A 15,391-nucleotide genomic window follows, 5' to 3' on the forward strand; every position below is an offset into this window, starting at 1 on the left:
AACCCTCATTATTTCCTCTGTGTCTCTCACCCTTTTCTTCGCACATGCAACCCCATGCAAAACACTGTTGGGGGGGGGGCTGATCCAGGCTGATGTGCAGGGGACAAGTGAGGAGGGGAGGAAAGAAGAAAAAGCTTTTCACCACCGCTGCGTGAAAAACCCAACACGGGGTGGCGGAAGCTTCCTGAGGGGGACGAGTGCAACACAGTGTGTGTGTAGTACAGCAGGTGTGTGACTCAGAAGGCCTCACCCGGGGTCACATGTGGCCCCTTTAGAGGGTTTTTCCTGATCTGATGTGATGTCCCGGGACAGGGATGTCGTAGGTGTACAGGCTGTAAAGGCAAATCTGTAATTTGCGATTTTGGGATACACAAAATAAACTATTTGATCTCAAACTGATGTTTGTGTTCCTTTAATTTATTTAGTATCTTACTTATCCATCATCTCTCTAAAACCCAGAGGTCTTATTATTAAATATATGGAGAGCTCTGTTTGTTTTTTAAACTAAACGAAATTAATTATAATGTATATAATTAGTATTATTATGTATTGTAATGTATCTAATTAGACTAAATATTGCATGCATATTATCCTAATAGTTTTTCTTTTTATTTGTGTATGTGCATGATTGACCTGCTGAAGACATCTCACTGTACACGGTGGTCCTCGCTGAGCTCCGTAATGACGCATGCGCAGTTTCCTTCCGCAAACAAAAACACGGGAAAATCTATATTTGCGCGTGCCATCCGTGGAAGATCCCTTGTTTGTCCACGTGGAGGGAGAAAGCGGAAAAGCAAGTAGCGGGCTGAGGTGGACTGTGAGCGTGAATACGTTAGCGCTCCTCGGGTTTTGTTTGCGGAGCTGCAGGTGGACGCTGGATGAATGGACGCACGCTTTTCTTGGCTCCCCAGCTGCACTTTGGGGGAGAGATGTGACCTACCTGCGTGTTTTTATGTGAAGGCAATGCCATCTGTAAAAAAAATAAAAATAATGACCAACATGAGGAGACACTGGGTTTCTGTGGTTGACTGGAATCGTTATAATACTTAGTTACTTACTTACACAAATGTTCAAGCTTTAAAAGGATTTGATTAAAATCTTTAAAAAGGGTTTTTCTTTTGTAGCCTGTTGTAGTGTTATTTTATGATAATACTGTAATATTTCTAAATTATCCCTCTGAAGTATGGCGTTAATGGATTTCAAAATAAAGTTGAAGCTTGCTCTCTACAACAGCACAACATGCAACAGAGTGGATATAAGCCCGAATTTGTGTTTATGTAATGCACCATTTGGATCATTCATCAACTGAATGCAGTTTGAACCGAGTTTGAACTGAGTTTCAGTGCAGTGAGAGGAAATTAATAAAAAAGAAACTGAACATGGTTCGAGTCTAAAACTGCGTGATTTCTTAAAACGCATTATGAGCATTTCCCCATCCGCGCAGTCGCACTCCTTCTCGCTAGGGGGCGGTAGCGGGAAACAGGGAGCGCACTGGGCACCTGGGTAATCGAGGAAACTCGAAGAGATTCTCCGTAGCTAACAGTAGCTAGCCGGCTGCTAATCTTCTGGACAACGCAGTTGTAAGGTTGTTTTATTGGCAGCGTTCAATGTCCGCGTCTTTCGTCCGCCGCACTTCATGGTTTCCCTGATTCCCCATTCGTGACGAAAGCGAGGCGGACACCGACCGACAAGTTTGAATGCGCTGGATGTTTGGTGACTCTTGCTTTCTCCCCAGGATGCTAGCACGCAAGAACGAGCCAGCCAGCTAGCTAGCCTACCTGCTGAAATAGCCAAATAGCAGTGGTGTCCGGATGCTTTGAACAGCAAGAACGCAGCGGATTTCGGGGAGTTTTTAGTCGGCCTCGCACGATGTCAGGCAGTGCAGTGCCCAGCACGAGTAACGTTAGCGGCGGCGCAGGAGGCACCGGGAACGCAAACGGTGGCGGCGGGGGCAACGCCGTCACCAGTAATGGGAACAACTCTGGAAACGTCGTGCCCTCCCGGACCTTGGCGGGAGCCGGCGAGGGGAGCTTGTCGGTGCCGACGTTGGCGGCAGTGCCGTCGTCCCGGGGCGGCTTCGCGTCTCTGAGCAGACCCACTGCGTCCTCGGGGAGCAGGAAGAAGTCCCTCCACCAAGCACCCCTCTACAACGGCCTCTTGAATTCATACGAAGATAAAAGCAACGATTTCGTCTGGTGAGTTCATCTCCGGACCGCTTTATAAAGTTTATTTTCTGTAGTTGACTGTAGCTGCATGATACCGAAAGTGTTTTAAAAGTTTGAAAGCAAAACTGTGTGTGTGTGTGTGTGTGTGTGTGTGTGTGTGTGTGTGTGTGTGTGTGTTTACTTTTCCAGTCCCATTTGCTTCGAGATGATAGAAGAGGCACACATGACGAAGTGCGGCCACAGTTTTTGGTAAGTGTTCCGGCTGTAGGGAGGCGGTGGGTGGGACGCTGGTTTCACGGCAAAAGGGGATTCGAACTTCTTTTGAGATCGACGTCACTGTTCGTGGGAGCCGAACAACAAGAGAGCGATGTGAAGCTGATCGGAAGGAACAGCAAGTGATGCTGTTTGCCAGAGACAACCCGTGCCTGTGTAGTAGTGCTTCCAGATGGGGACGGAGAAAGACAACTTCCCCTTCCTCCACCTGTCACCAGTTCACCTCAAGAAAATATTCTATACATAAAAAATAAAAACACTTTTTATTTATTGTTTCCCACAAAACAATCCCCATATCAAAACCAGTTTTTGCATTGTTGAGAAAAGCCACTGTTTTTGCCCTTAAATTATTAATTTTCTGAATATTTCAACGGACTGTTTGTGTAGGCGGGGTAACTACCATCGGTAAACGGGAATTTAAACAAAAAACTGTGCAACAAAAGGATTAAACGTTTACCCAAAAGCGTCACGGGAACGGGAAAATCCAATTTAGGCTTGGCTTAACTTGGGCACGACCGTCCTGCGGCAGCTCTGTTCTTTGAGGGCTCTCTTCAGTGTGCCCCCTCAGTCGTTCCCGCAGTACTCAGCTGTCTCTCCCTTCTGCAGTTTCAAATGCATCCGTCAGAGTCTGGAGGACAGCAACAGATGTCCCAAGTGCAACTACATCGTCGATAATGTGGATCAGCTCTACCCGAACTTCCTCGGTAGGTCTTTTGAGTCAAGAGCGTTGAAGGCTCGCTAAAGGGTGTCGCTCGAGTCCCTTTTTTTCCGTCATAGAACACGCACACACGCAATTGCACGTTGATCAAATACACGTTGTGGATCGATTCCTGACTGTTAGTTTTTAGCACAACTAAACCAACTCACCCAATGTGCTGTACTGTCAACGTCATGTTTTTGTCATGTACTTACGAAGTGTTTCCAACTCCCCCGCCCCAGTAAATGAACTGATCCTTAAACAGAAGCAAAGGTCGGAAGAGAAGAGGCTAAAATTGGATCATCCTGTGAGTACAACACAGTTTTTTGGTAATTTTTTTTAAAAGTATGTTGCTTGTAAATGATCGGTTTCTCTAACTCCGCAGAACGGGTCGAGGTGGCAGGTGTTCCAAGACGTGTTGAGTCCCGACCAGGAGAACTTGGACCTGGCTAATGTCAATCTGATGCTGGAGCTCCTGGTCCAGAAGAAGAAGCAGCTGGAGGCGGTGAGTAAATCTGGTCTCAATCTCCGGACTCCCGGACTTTGAGTCCACGAGGGTTTAGGGCTGTATGAACATTTTCCGTAAGTCAGCGTTGGATGCAGGCTTTGCGCAGGGGAATTACCTACAATTCATTTCAATGTGCCGTGGAACCCGGGGTAACCAGTGGAAGCATGGAGACGTAAACAAAGAGGGCGGGACACGCGCGTGTTTAGCCTGGCGAATTACATATACTCAGAAACATCAAGGATTAAAGATGGAAACACTTGAAATCAGAGGATATTTATTAATTTATTCATCAAACATTTCATTTAGTCATTGAAGCTCAATAGATGATTTAAAATGACTTCATCTTGTGAGGGAAAGAGCCTGAAAGTCATTCAAATCAGAAGTAGAAGTTTTGAAGTTAGGGTTGCATGAGGTGTGTGAGGTGCTGTGGACGGGTGCAACGGCAAAACTTATTTTTGCCATCGAAAAGAAAGGCCCACCCAAAATAGTCACCCAACGACACAAACAAACTAACCGATGGAGGCAGCCGTAGACCAGCAACTTGCGTATCTGCGAGGTAAAATCCCATATGCTCCGCGTGCATCGTCATTTATTCGCCAAATCCGTTTCCATTGCACTTTGTCGCATCTTGATTTTATCGGCGCGCCAACCTTTTCCCCCTCAGCCTAGCGTGGATCTGGTCTTGCCGGTATTACACGTTCGTATTGGCACTTCCACTCGGATCTTTCCTTGCACCTTTTTTAAAAATGCACACGACAAACCAGTGAATGGGAACGCATGTAGAGAGAACAGGTGTTCGGTCAGAGTCTATGTGGTGATGCCAGGTTTTGAATGCGATGAATTTTGCAGAAACCCTGGAGTCGGGTTCAGTCTCTATCTTGACAATTATAAACAAGAGCATATTGAATAATATAATTCCATGAAGATCGATGTTGCATCTTAACTGTTTCCTGCTTTTTATAGCTTGTCAGAAAAGCTGGTGTAGTAGTTCCTTAGAAACAAACAGAGGAGCTCTGTTTCTGTCACCCAAACCATCAGCGTTGATGGAGGGAGCGCTCTGCCTGTGTATGTTGTTGCGTTGGAGACAGGATGGCATGGGGGACTGGCACGTTCCCCACTTGTTGTACCACGTTGACCGTCTGCGAGGAGATGCTTCAGGCTGTGTTTGAAGAGTCGAGAGTTGCCGAGTCATCCAAAATCATCAGTACGTGACGTGGTCCTTGCGTGTGTTCCCTGGATTACTCTTGGAAAACCCAGTGCACGTCAGCATCGCCTGGAACATCCCCCTTCTTTATTTTCTTTTTTTTTTTTTCTCTCTTTGTCTTAAATCTGTGTGAAAGTTACAGGAAAAGTAGGAGACACAACATATCCTGTTGACTTATGTCCTGTCACATCAGCACTCTCCTTTTTAAAGTGACAGCAGGCGGTTTAAAATATGTTTGGGGGGGGGAATTGTGCAGCCTCGCAATGGAGGAAAAATTTCACATTATTTATGGCCTTGCTTCCCATCAAATGTCTTGTTTTGTCCGGGACTAAAAGATATTCAGTCATCCCCTGTCATCGAGGAGAAACAAAACTTAAATGATTAATCGATTATCGAAGTAGTGGGCGATTTATTTAACAGTTGACACCATATAAATTAATCGTTGCGCTACTTCATACCAAGTGTGCCGCGGGCAAATAACATGGCCGCTTGGAGCTTTTTGCAGGATCTGAACCAGATTGGTCCAGAACTTTAGCTTTCTGAGGCGTCTGTGAAGAGGCAAGTTAGCATTCAGGTTAGCCTTTGTGCTATTGCTGGAGGGTGTGTCTGTGTCCGTGTCCCCACTGTGTATGGTTCTGTCTCTGTTGACTGTGGAGGTGAACACTGGAGAGGACACTCGAATGCTCAATTTAGTTTGATATTGGTCCCAATTTAAATGTTGTGCTGTCAGGCAAGGGGCGAAGGTTTGGTTCTAAATTTGGTAAGGACTCTGCACAGCTCTCTGTTCTTACACACATTAAAAGTTGTAAATAACTTTGATACATTTTCTCCGATCTTGAAACCGATGTTTTAATTTTACTATGCATAATAATCTGCAAGGCGATATGCAACACTTTTGAACCAAATGCCTGCTGGTTGCCATTTTTAAACTTGATTGGGGCGACACAACTCAGAAAAGTTCTCTGCCGCTTAATAACACGACGCAGCAATGCCCAAACATTAATATTACCCATGGAGGAAAAAATGCAAAAAACTTCCATGTATTTATGATGTTTTAGCTATTTGACCTTCCAGGCCAACTGATGCATGGTATTCACCAACAAGTGACTCGGTTGGATGTGCTAACTTAGCGACCGCGGCTGCTTTTATTTCTTTTGCGAGACGATTGTTTTGAATTTGAGATCTACCATGTAGAGATTGCCGTTGGTAGCTGCATCAAATTCACGCTTTATAAGGCAAAGTGTTTATTTTTATTTTTGTTAACTTGTAAAGCTCACCCGTACTCTAAACCAGTGATTCTCAACTGGAGTTGTGACTTGAAGGAAATGGTACTCTGGTAGAAGTGAACTTGTCTTGTGTGTCTCTGCTAGGAATCCCAAGCGGCTCAGAGACAGATCCTCATGGAGTTCCTGAAAGAAGCCAGGAGAAACAAGCGAGAGGTACTGCGTCTTTAATAATGGTATTATTACTGTACCGCTGGGTGGCAAGACATGTTTATCGGTGTGTTTCTGGCTCTGTCAACAGCAACTGGAGCAACTGCAGAAAGAGCTCAGCTTTCTTGAAGAGGACATTAAGCGTGTTGAGGTAAAGCGGCCGAACTCTAAATGGAAAGGTAGAGGAGGATTATGAAATCCTGTGATCTCATTTCATGAGAACAACTGGAGTGTAACACGTTAAAAACCTTATTTCTGTGCCGCGTTCTAGGAGATGAGCGGGCTGTACTGTCCGATGATGGAGGCTGAGTGTACGGTGCCTAATGTTGAGGCCCCCTCACCAGCACCCAGGTACAGCTGACCTCCATGCTTTTTACAAGTTATACCTACAAGTCCATCGTCCTCCCAACCAGCCACATTCAGATTCTCTGAGAGAAACACATACAGGCCGTACTGATTCAGAACGTTTTGCCTGTTGCTCTATGATAACTGCTATATCTTTTATAAGGGGATCAGATCTAGGTAGAATATAACCAGATCTGGGTAGAGTAGGACCAGATCTGGGGAGAGTAGGACTAGATCTATCGGATCAGAATTAGACCACACCTGTGTAGAACCCGAAGGAACCATTTTGTTAATAGCAAAGCAAATGCTTGTAGTGAGAGTGTTGTGGCTCCTGTCCTCTGACTTATTGTCTGCATGTGTGTTTGCCCGTTGAGTAGCTGCAGCAGTATTATGGAGCCACCAGACTACAGCCAGCCTCCAGGATTTGGTGGAACAACCCAGGTAAGAACGAGAAACGTTTACGTCTCTTATTTTTATTATCTTTTTGGGTTTGCCTATTTGACATTAGCAAATGTGCATAATATGGATGCAGAGCATGGTTTTGCTTCCAGGAAGAGGTCCTGTCGAGTAAATGTCGGTCTGAGTTCAACACCGACTTGACCGCACACTTTGTTTTCAGGGCAAAAGACAGACCTGGTACAACAGCACGCTGGCGTCGAGGAGGAAGAGGCTGACGGCTCACTTTGAGGATCTGGAGCAGTGCTACTTCTCCAACAAAATGTCACGCATCACAGGTGAATAATCCTGCGAGAGGCGCGGGGGCGGCGGCAGCATCGCTCTCTCCCAGAGGACATCTGTGGGCAGATGTGTTTCTGTTGACTACATTTGCATGAAGGAAGCACACCAATACGGCTCGATTCTCAGAACTGTGTGTGTACTTCAGAGGGTTGACGGATGGCTGTTTGTATCTGCCTCACCCCAATGTTATTGCTGAAGTTACTACTTTTTAAATGAAGACCACATTTGCCACAAACTCCACTGCTTGCTGTCACAGAGTGGGTTGTTATGTTGAAACACTTTGGCTCTCAGCAAAGGAAGAATGACACATGCTGCTTGTTTTTGGTTATGATATTATTATATGATAATTTACTGTCAAAATTGACACAAGGCTGCTTCGGCATTAGGTATGGTTACAGCGCCCCCAGCACACTCGTCTCCCTATTTTACACACCCAGGAGTTAAACACTGATGCCAGGCATGCACCAAACATGCCGCTGGCTAGCACTGCGACTAACTAACAGCTAACTTTGCTGGCGGTTGCTTTGAGTTAGGGTATGATGAGTATTGGGTAAACAGACATTATAATGCTTCCATGATGTGTTTTAAATGTTGTTTTTGAAACTTGATTGAATACAGCTGTTTGAAGGAGGTGTTTTCACAGCAATTTGAAATAGATATAAGAGAGGGAATTATGGTTTGTTTAACCTCCTAGCACTAGCGCGAAGCAGCTTCTAATCCATAATTAAAACTAACAATGCTATTATTTTCATTTCCCTAATTAGTTTAAATTGTGTGTTTTTAATGAAATAACCACTAGAGACGACTAACAAAGAAACAGGATAACATGCAGAATTCTTCACGGTTCATGCCAAGTTCAGTTGAAATAATTTCACAAGCTGCTAAAAAAATCTAACGGCCGATGCAACACATCAACGATTGTAATCGCCATCAAAAAGGCTGGTCGGGGATCTCTACCTTATTCCCATCACACGCAGCATGCAGTCGATGTCCCCATTGTTCCCAGTGGACAGTGTTTTGACAGAGTGTGTGTTTATTGTGTCCAGATGAAGGCAGGAATCTGAACCAGTTGGATGATTTCATGGAGTGCCTGTCTAAGTTCACCCGCTACAACTCTGTGCGGCCGCTCGCCACTTTGTCGTATGCCAGCGACCTTTACAACGGCTCCAGTATCGTGTCCAGGTACAAAATGGAAGACTTGTTTTATTGTAGTCTCGTACACTTGAAGGCTCACTGTATGGTTTTGATACGTTTTCTCTCGGTATAACCTTCACCAGCCGTCTCACTATCAATGACTGCTTTCTCGCCTGTGCTCCAGTATCGAGTTTGACCGCGACTGTGACTACTTCGCCATCGCCGGCGTGACCAAGAAGATCAAGGTGTTTGAGTACGGCACAGTGATCCAGGATGCGGTGGACATTCACTACCCTGTCAATGAAATGACCTGCAATTCCAAAATCAGGTGAGCATCCTCCAGATGCAGTGGCTCTTGTGACCTTTTGTGAGAAACTGTTTTTACACACATTCGATAACGATCATGTGATCAAAATCCGCTGAAGAGACAGAACGGAAGACACGTCACCCAAGCAGCTGTTCACCGCTCACCAGTTGGGAGCCAGTTGGCCAGCAAGCGGTGAACAACAAGCGATGAACAGCTGTTCAGTTGGTCGGCGGTCCTTTTCGGAGTCAATGAATGAATGTGTTTACTCTGAAATGAAATACCGTTATATATCGTGAAACCGCCAGGATCTTACAAAATACCGTGATGTGAATTTTTGGCCATCCCGCACAGCCCTAGTTGCAAGCTTCGATAGATCAAAACCCACACATCCAATTTGAAAAAACATACTTCGTCAAAGTCATTGTAGAAACCGAGGCCTGGGTTTAAAAGAAAACAGAGCATTTATTTAAGAACGTAACTAATTGTGACGTTGAGCCTTGAAGTGATCCCGACCCTTGTTTGTTGTAGCTGTATCAGCTGGAGCAGCTACCACAAGAACCTTCTAGCCAGCAGTGACTACGAGGGTACTGTCATCCTGTGGGATGGGTTCACTGGCCAGAGGTCCAAAGTCTACCAGGTATGATACTCAGTAGGCCCGGGCAGTGCTCATAACATTTCAGGAACCAACCAACCAGTTTGGAGAATTGAAAGCGTGAGGGCAGTAACTTCAACAAAGCACCAGCTGTCACGTCAGCCCGCCTCCAGAGCAGCAGCCGTGGTCAGTATCCGCAGCGGACGTGAGGATGAAGCCTGATGAGAGTGGGAAATGGGATTAAAGCTGCCGGGCCTGATGACATCCCTGGTCAAGTACCGAGAGCGTGTGCCACACCAGCTAACTGATGTCATCACTGACATTTTCAACATGTCGGAGAGAGAGTTCCCACCTGCTTCTACACGGCCATCGTCGTCTTAACGACTATCGCCCCGCGGCACACGCCTCAGACCGTCGCCAGTTTGCATCCAGAGGCAGCAGATCCACAGAGAATGCCGTTTCCACTCGGCCCTCACTCATATTTGTATTTATTCATAATCTTTTATTAATCCCACAGTGGGGAAATTATTCTCTGCATTTTACCCATCCTTAGTAATTAAAGAGCAGTGGGCTGCTGTAAAGCGTCTGGGGAGCAACTGGGGCTTCAGAGTCTTGCTCAAGGACACTTCGACATGCGAACTATGGGGAGACCGGGGATTGAACCGTCTACCTTGTGGTTGCAGGACGACCACTCTCCCCATGAGCCACAGCTGAAAATAATGACTCCTCCAGTCGAATGTTCTTTGTTGATTTCAGCTCAGCACTCAACACAATCTCCCCTATGTCATCGTTTGGTAGACTTAGCACTCTGGGTTTGAGTACCTCAATCTGTAACTGGTTATTAAGCTTCCTCACAAACGGACCCCAGGCAGTTGGGATCAGCAATACATGAACATGCATGAACTTCCCAACCGTGTCACTTTGTTGAATGAATAAAGGGGAAACAGTGCACCTTTTTAAAAACATTTATTTTTTATAAAGGTTCCTTCTGCTTTCTGTTAAGGAACATGAAAAACGTTGTTGGAGTGTCGACTTCAACCTAATGGACCCCAAGCTGTTAGCCTCCGGTTCTGATGATGCGAAAGGTAACTGAGGACCAGTGACACTGTGTCCCACAGGGTTCAGTCATGAATCCTCTTTGCAGCTCATGGAGAAATGTTCACTGTTCTGTTTACTGTGTTCCAGTGAAGCTATGGTCAACCAACCTCGATAACTCGGTGGCCAGCATCGAGGCCAAGGCCAATGTCTGCTGTGTGAAGTTCAGCCCGACCTCCAGGTATCATCTTGCCTTTGGCTGTGCAGGTGAGGTCCGATTTCTCTTATCTTTGTTCTGTGTAGTTGATGGAGGACATAATCCGAGATGCAATACAAGCTCGGGCGACATGACTAGTTTATCCTCCTATGTCCACAATAACAGAACAATATTCACTCATGCAACACCTGTTATGAATTTACGAGGGCTGAGTCGAATTATTTTGTTTGGTACATTCAAATCTTTGTTTCAGGTTCGATGCTCCTAACTATTCAGTGTAGCCCTAACTCCAGCGGGGAAGATGTCTGCTCTTGTTATGCAAGTGCATCTATTGGGCGATTCTGTGGTTTAAACAAAGCGAGAAAGAAGAACCAGAGAACGTGAACAAAGTCATTTGTGAGCTGTGAGAGGACTGACGGAAACACCACTCCCATCTCAAACATCACCATCTACAAAGAGCAGCCGGACCGAAACGTTTGCTCTGGCAACAAAATAGAAAAAGTGACCATCAAACTTGACAAGAGTGCGGGGGAGGAGTTACAACTAGTTTTATTGATCTGATTTGTAGTTCCCATACTGTCTCTACACTTATGGATTTAGTAAGAAGACACTCAGCATACATAGTGGATAAGCTGGTTACAGTACAGGATGTGATGCATGTGGAAGCCCACTTCCACCAGTAAAATAAGAAGAAACTAATGACTTAGTATCTAAATGGACAAACACTCTCATAATATTAATACATCTCAAAATAACCAAACCCTTTCTCCGAATAATGACTTAGTATCTCAAAGTAAAGACAATAATGTCTTAAAAAAAAAAAAAACTAGGCAAATACAGTGGTCCCTCGTTTATCGTGGGGGATACATTATAAGAATAACCTGCAATAGACGAAATCCGTGAAGTAATCAGCTTTATTTTTTACAATTATTATACATGTTTTAAGGCCGTAAAACCCCTAACCACACACTTTTATACACTTTTCTCAAACGGGCATTAACATTTTCTCACATTTCCCATTTAAACACTCTCAAAGTTCAAACTTTCGCAGATTTAAAAAAATAAGTACAATATTAGTGAATGAAACCAAAGATCAAAACCTGTTTTCAAGCCCAAACATTTTTAACAAATTTAATTTTAATGCAGAACATAGTTATGGGTAGTTGTTGGCGCTGTTTTTTCTTCTGGGCGAGAAGATTCTTATGAACAGACATGTGTTCAGGATGCCGAACACAATGCGCATTCATACGGTACACTGTAAAAAAAAAAGCATGCAAAATTACATTAAAAATAATCCGCGAGGCCGCGAAAGGTGAACCGTGTTATAGTGATGTATTAGTATTTTCATACTACAATTATAAATGTTTCATTCTTGATTTAATAAGCTTGGGTTTCATACTTTATAAATGATGGATTCCCCATTTGTAAATGAAGTATTCAGGACTTATAGATGATTAATAAGATCATTTGTAAAGTGTTGGTACATAATAAAAACAATGCTGCCATTCATGATGAATTCAGGTAGTTACTACTCGTTAATTTAGTAGTTACTACTCGTTAGTTAAGTATGTTCTGTGACCTAATCTATAAGAAGTGGCTCAAAGCTAGCAGAAGTCTCAGTTATCTTCTCAACAGAAAAGGGAAATGGACACAACACAAAGTGATAAAGAACATTAATATGATGGTGCTGGGGGGGGCTATGCCCATCAGTGGCACAAGTGTTCCATAGTTTGTTGGCACATAGCTACATATTATTGATTATGCTAGCTTTGGCTAGCACGCTAGCTAGCAAGCTCGTCACTGGTGCAGAGATGGGCACCGGCACGCGCCACCTCCGTTGTAAGTCATTCAATCGTCAGTCCATCATGGCTGCCTGGCGATGACTCGATAGGATTGACACTGAATGAATGCATAACTTTTTTTGTTTTTCTCTTCCTGCTCTCAGACCACTGTGTCCACTACTATGATCTACGCAACACCAAGCAGCCCATCATGGTATTCAAAGGCCACAGGAAGGCGGTGTCCTACGCCAAGTTTGTCAACGGAGAGGAAATAGTTTCTGCGTGAGTCAGTTTACCCTTATTTAACGTAGCAGTGCTAAGGTTTCATGGAAAAATGTTTTCCCTCAATCTATAGAGACTATATATTGTATGCTTACTTATTCATTTATAAATAAGTAAAACCCGGAGTATCGATAAGGTCCGTAAACGGTTCTGCTATCGGGCCTGAACAAGTTACACCCGACAACAGCAGGAGAGCTGAACTGAACCACCACCCTCCACCCCACTCCCGTCTTATTTTTAATGAGCTGCAGCAGAAAAGACTTTGGGGCCAGTACATCAGTATAGCAGGAGAAGATGTGCTGTCATTTTACAGACAAAAGGAACGAAACGAGGACCTACTCGCTTGGGCACACAACGGAACAAGAGACTTTAGCATGCTTGTTTAGTTTTTTGTTGTGTCTTTGCGGTAAAATTATATCGGCTACAATAGAAACGCCTCTTTATGATTTTAGGTCAAAAAATGTTTTTTTTAAGCTGTTGCTCTCGAGGGTACATCCAGCTAGCCGTGTGATGCTTTTTTTTTCTTTTTCTTTTTTTTATAAAGACCAAAGCACAAGACATAAAATCATGTCTTTTAACCTCTTTAAGGTCCGTTGTTAATAGTTCTGCTATCGGTCCTTAACAAGTTACGGCGTGAGTCTCTGTGCTTTACTTTGAGAGAGACACACACAGAGCGTGAAACTTGCGTCACGTCAGAGAGAAAAAGATCCAACGTGTGGCTACATTTTACTTCAGTAGACGCTGAGAACTAATAAAATCCTCTCAAGTAAGAGAGGAAACGGCAGCAATCTGTCAAAACATTTGGCCAACAAGCAGAACATCAATGTGCAACAATGCTGATTCTTTTAACTGTTCGTGGAGCAGCTGTCCATCCCCATCCACTGCAGGTAACATTAGCGACGCCATACAGGGTTCAATAATCAAATGAAAGCTAATCCCCTCGAGAATTATTTAGCTGTGAAAGATTTTGAAACTTCTTGTGTTGCTGCTCAATAAATACTTTTTTTGGGCTTGCATACAAGAATAATGGCGCAATATCTTTCTTAATTGTCTTTCTTTCTCACAAAATAATCAAAAAGAACCGGCAAGAGGGTCTTTTTAAGGAACCAAACCAACAAGCAGAATTGCTATGAGTACTGGCATTGATTTTAAAATCTTCACGACACCCGTCCCGACTTCTAATCTAGTCCTTTTACCAACTGCTTGATGTGGCAGTGTTGACCAAAAAATGACCCATGATGACCCATTTTCTTTACTCATTTCACACACAAAAAGATGCTCAGATTTATAAACTGACAATTGCTAATCTTCGCCCTCGGATTAGCGGGAAATAAAAGCCAGACGTCTCCTGACTCGTCTTGTGTATTTCCCACCCTTTCTTGAACAGATCCACCGACAGCCAGCTGAAGTTGTGGAACGTCAACAAACCTCACTGCCTACGCTCCTTCAAGGGTCACATCAATGAGAAGAACTTTGTGGGCCTGGCTTCCAATGGAGACTATGTTGCCTGTGGTAAGCATTGATAAAAAAAACAAAAGACAAACATGTTGCAAATGAACTTGTGGCGCAAAAACATCAGCTTTTTTTTCCTGTGTGCGTGTGCAGGCAGTGAAAACAACTCCCTGTACCTGTACTACAAAGGGCTGTCGAAGACGCTGTTGACATTCAAGTTCGACACGGTGAAGAGTGTCCTGGACAAAGACAAGAAGGAAGACGACACCAACGAGTTTGTCAGCGCCGTCTGCTGGAGAGCCCTGCCCGATGGAGTGAGCTCCCCTCATCACCGCACATGTTCATTTGACAAATACATAGTGTGTGTGTGTATGTGTGTACATATGCTATGCTGTAAGGAAGAGTACACTGATAAATGTTACAGCTATGAAAAAGATAGATTATATACTTCATGTTGTTAATGAATATTGTCCTGTACGTGATGAAGTATCCATTCTATGTTTGATAAATTATGCTTTGTTTTTCAGGAGTCAAATGTCCTGATTGCTGCAAACAGTCAAGGAACGATTAAGGTTTGTGTTTTGGAAGTCGCTCATGAAAAGCACTAATAACTACAGGCCGACTATAACTATCGACTAATCAACCGATTTTTGCAGATCTAATACAACCTTCTTTGCAGTTTTGTAATCATGTTTTAGAGGCACATCTCATTTCAAATATATTGCCTTTGCTAGTTGTCAAAATGGATAGACACTAGAATACTGTGTGTGTGTGTGTGTGTGTGTGTGTGTGTGTGTGTGTGTGTGTGTGTGTGTGTGTGTGTGGCATTTTGGACATACGCTAACCTAATTTACTTTTACGACTTCAGTGACGGGAAAGTCAAATGTTTAGGGAGCGCTTACAGGAAACAAAATCAATACTTTCAAACGATATTCCAAATGGAATATAGAAATATGTTGGCTTTGTGTAAGGAGTACTTGCTTCAACACAAAGTCCCCCGTAAAAAAAATGGTGGTTCTCTCGGCAACTGCCAGCGATCAAACCTGACCTACAAATCAAAGGTCATGGTTGTTTTTTTTTAAAGTGACTAATCAGAAGAGTGAAGACATCAACCACTATTACATCTCCGCCTCCAAAGTCTCAAACAATTTTGCCTTACGAGGGAGCAGGGGTTGGGCAGGTGGGAACGCGTAGGGAGGGTCGAGGCGACCACCAGGGGGCACAAGAA

General features: G+C 44.0%; 1 protein-coding gene across 1 annotated transcript in view; it reads left to right on the top strand.

Moving 5' to 3' along the window:
• Positions 1–1,869: 1,869 nt before the first annotated feature.
• cop1 (COP1 E3 ubiquitin ligase) overlaps positions 1,870–15,391 on the top strand; it is a gene marked incomplete at its 5' end in the record, with an annotated part of 14,136 nt that continues 614 nt past the window's right edge. The window contains 19 exons of the mRNA XM_079228806.1: positions 1,870–2,195; positions 2,355–2,414; positions 3,045–3,142; positions 3,378–3,442; positions 3,521–3,640; positions 6,218–6,286; positions 6,372–6,431; positions 6,552–6,631; positions 7,003–7,066; positions 7,245–7,359; positions 8,410–8,545; positions 8,682–8,825; positions 9,333–9,441; positions 10,400–10,481; positions 10,582–10,698; positions 12,594–12,711; positions 14,099–14,223; positions 14,317–14,477; positions 14,691–14,735. Coding sequence (XP_079084932.1) covers positions 1,870–2,195; positions 2,355–2,414; positions 3,045–3,142; positions 3,378–3,442; positions 3,521–3,640; positions 6,218–6,286; positions 6,372–6,431; positions 6,552–6,631; positions 7,003–7,066; positions 7,245–7,359; positions 8,410–8,545; positions 8,682–8,825; positions 9,333–9,441; positions 10,400–10,481; positions 10,582–10,698; positions 12,594–12,711; positions 14,099–14,223; positions 14,317–14,477; positions 14,691–14,735 — 2,094 coding nt within the window. The remainder of the gene's footprint in view (positions 2,196–2,354; positions 2,415–3,044; positions 3,143–3,377; positions 3,443–3,520; positions 3,641–6,217; positions 6,287–6,371; positions 6,432–6,551; positions 6,632–7,002; positions 7,067–7,244; positions 7,360–8,409; positions 8,546–8,681; positions 8,826–9,332; positions 9,442–10,399; positions 10,482–10,581; positions 10,699–12,593; positions 12,712–14,098; positions 14,224–14,316; positions 14,478–14,690; positions 14,736–15,391) is intronic.

This window comes from Taurulus bubalis, assembly GCF_910589615.1.
Source record: "Taurulus bubalis genome assembly, chromosome: 1".
Classification (NCBI taxonomy): Eukaryota; Metazoa; Chordata; class Actinopteri; order Perciformes; family Cottidae; genus Taurulus; species Taurulus bubalis.